The following is a 1924-nucleotide window of genomic DNA, read 5'->3' as shown; positions in this document are numbered from 1 at the left end:
TGTATGCGTCAAGGTGTCAACTGACAAAATAACAGCCATATGTATGCGTCAAGGTGTCAACTGACAAAATAACAGCCATATGTATGCGTCAAGGTGTCAACTGACAAAATAACAGCCATATGTATGCATCAAGGTGTCAACTGACAAAATAACAGCCATATGTATGCATCAAGGTGTCAACTGACAAAATAACAGCCATATGTATGCGTCATGGTGTCAACCGTCAAACTACAAAAGCACGGTGGTGTGTCACAGCATAAACAGTCAAACTAAAGCCATATGTCTGTCACAACTTTAACCAAATAGTCATTTGAAGTGTCGTGACATCAACCAAACAGTCACAAGACCTGTCATGATGTCAACCAGTCACAAGACTTGTCATTAAAAACAAAAACAATATATATGTATCATGTCATGATGTCAAACATCAACCAAAACAGTCTCATGACATGATGTTAGAAATCAACCAAAACAGCCATATATGCGTCACATCATGACGTATGTCATCAACCAAACAGCCATGCATGCATCAAGTCATGACATCAACCAAAAGAATCAATGACATGACGTCATCCATCAATACATCAACCAAAACAGCCAAACATTCATTCACACATCATATCATGCCATTGACACCCCCTCCCACCCCCACACATACATACATCCCACACACCCACTCACTCACACACACCTACCCACATACACACCCACACACACACACACACACACACACACACACAAAATACCCTCACCCTCTTCACACTCGGGGAAGTTGGGGGCCTCCATGAGCGAGCCCGGGATCTCCCGGCCGTCCAGATCGCTGCACCAGCAGTCGCCCGTGCCCGGGTGTCCGCGGCACTGCAGCAGGTCAAAGTCGCCGTTGTCCAGGCAGCGAGGCACGTAGCGGCCCACCAGCTGCTGGCTGGCCCGACGCCGCTTCTCGCACTCGCTGAGGGGCCGGCTGGTGGTGGTGGTGCTGGTGGTGGTGGTGGTGCTGGAGGCCAGCAGGGGCCGCTTGGTGGGCGTCGTCACCTCGTCTGTGGGGGAGGAGGATGGACGGGAGGTAGAGGATTATGGTTTTGTCTTACTTTCTTACTTTTCAAAAGGTGCCCAATGCAATGATACTACGTCCCATATTCAGAATCTCATCACGGGAACTGGAGGTAGAGGATTATGGTTTTGTCTTACTTACTTTTCATAAGGTCCCTAATGCTGTGATACTAGATCTACATCCCATATTCAAAATCCCATCAGGGGAACGGGAGGTAGAGGATTATGGTTTTGTCTTCCCTACTTACTTTTCATAAGGTCCCCAATGAAGTGATAGTGATACATTCTAGATTTCAACATCTTATCTGGGGAACGGGAGTTGGAGGATTATGTCTTTTATTTTTCCTCTTTCAAACGGTCCCTAATGCTGTAAAACATCCCATATTTCAACACCCCCCCCCCCCCCCAAAAAACAACCTTTGAACAACCATTGACTCCTTTCAACATAAATCGAAAAACTCTTGTTTTCAAAGAGCACTCTTCAAAGGCTCTACTACCAAGAAAAGTACCGCATATTTCATGGCTTTTTTTGCCAATATTTGAGCACTGCTTATCATATTTTTCACCTCCATTTGCACAGTTACTTCAAAATGCTCAAGTGCACAGGGCGTGTGCACACAGTAGGTAGAGGTGCAACCTGAAAGAACATGAATTTTTCTTAAAGCCTGTATGGATTGTTAAAGAAAAAAAAATCCCAGAGGGGCCTAAAGAATAAAAACTTATGGAAATGGTTATTTAGTGTTGGGGAAAAAGTAAGACGACTAACAGAAAGCAACGACAGAGGTAAAGTAAAGAGGTAGGGCGTACCAGTGGCGCTCTCCCACCACCGGCAATCGAGAGAGACAGAGAGAGAACAGAGAGAGAGAGAGAGAGA

The 1924-nt window shown here is 45.5% G+C and overlaps 1 protein-coding gene across 1 annotated transcript in view; it reads right to left on the bottom strand.

The window, feature by feature from the left end:
- Positions 1 to 1924, bottom strand: part of LOC101851738 (syndecan) — a gene marked incomplete at its 3' end in the record, with an annotated part of 8106 nt that overhangs the window by 5461 nt on the left and 721 nt on the right. Inside the window, 1 exon segment of the mRNA XM_013083226.2 lies at positions 753 to 1037. Coding sequence (XP_012938680.1) covers positions 753 to 786 — 34 coding nt within the window.

This window comes from Aplysia californica, unplaced genomic scaffold, assembly GCF_000002075.1.
Source record: "Aplysia californica isolate F4 #8 unplaced genomic scaffold, AplCal3.0 scaffold00219, whole genome shotgun sequence".
NCBI classification, from domain to species: Eukaryota; Metazoa; Mollusca; class Gastropoda; order Aplysiida; family Aplysiidae; genus Aplysia; species Aplysia californica.
This window is presented reverse-complemented; position numbering and strand designations above follow the sequence as displayed.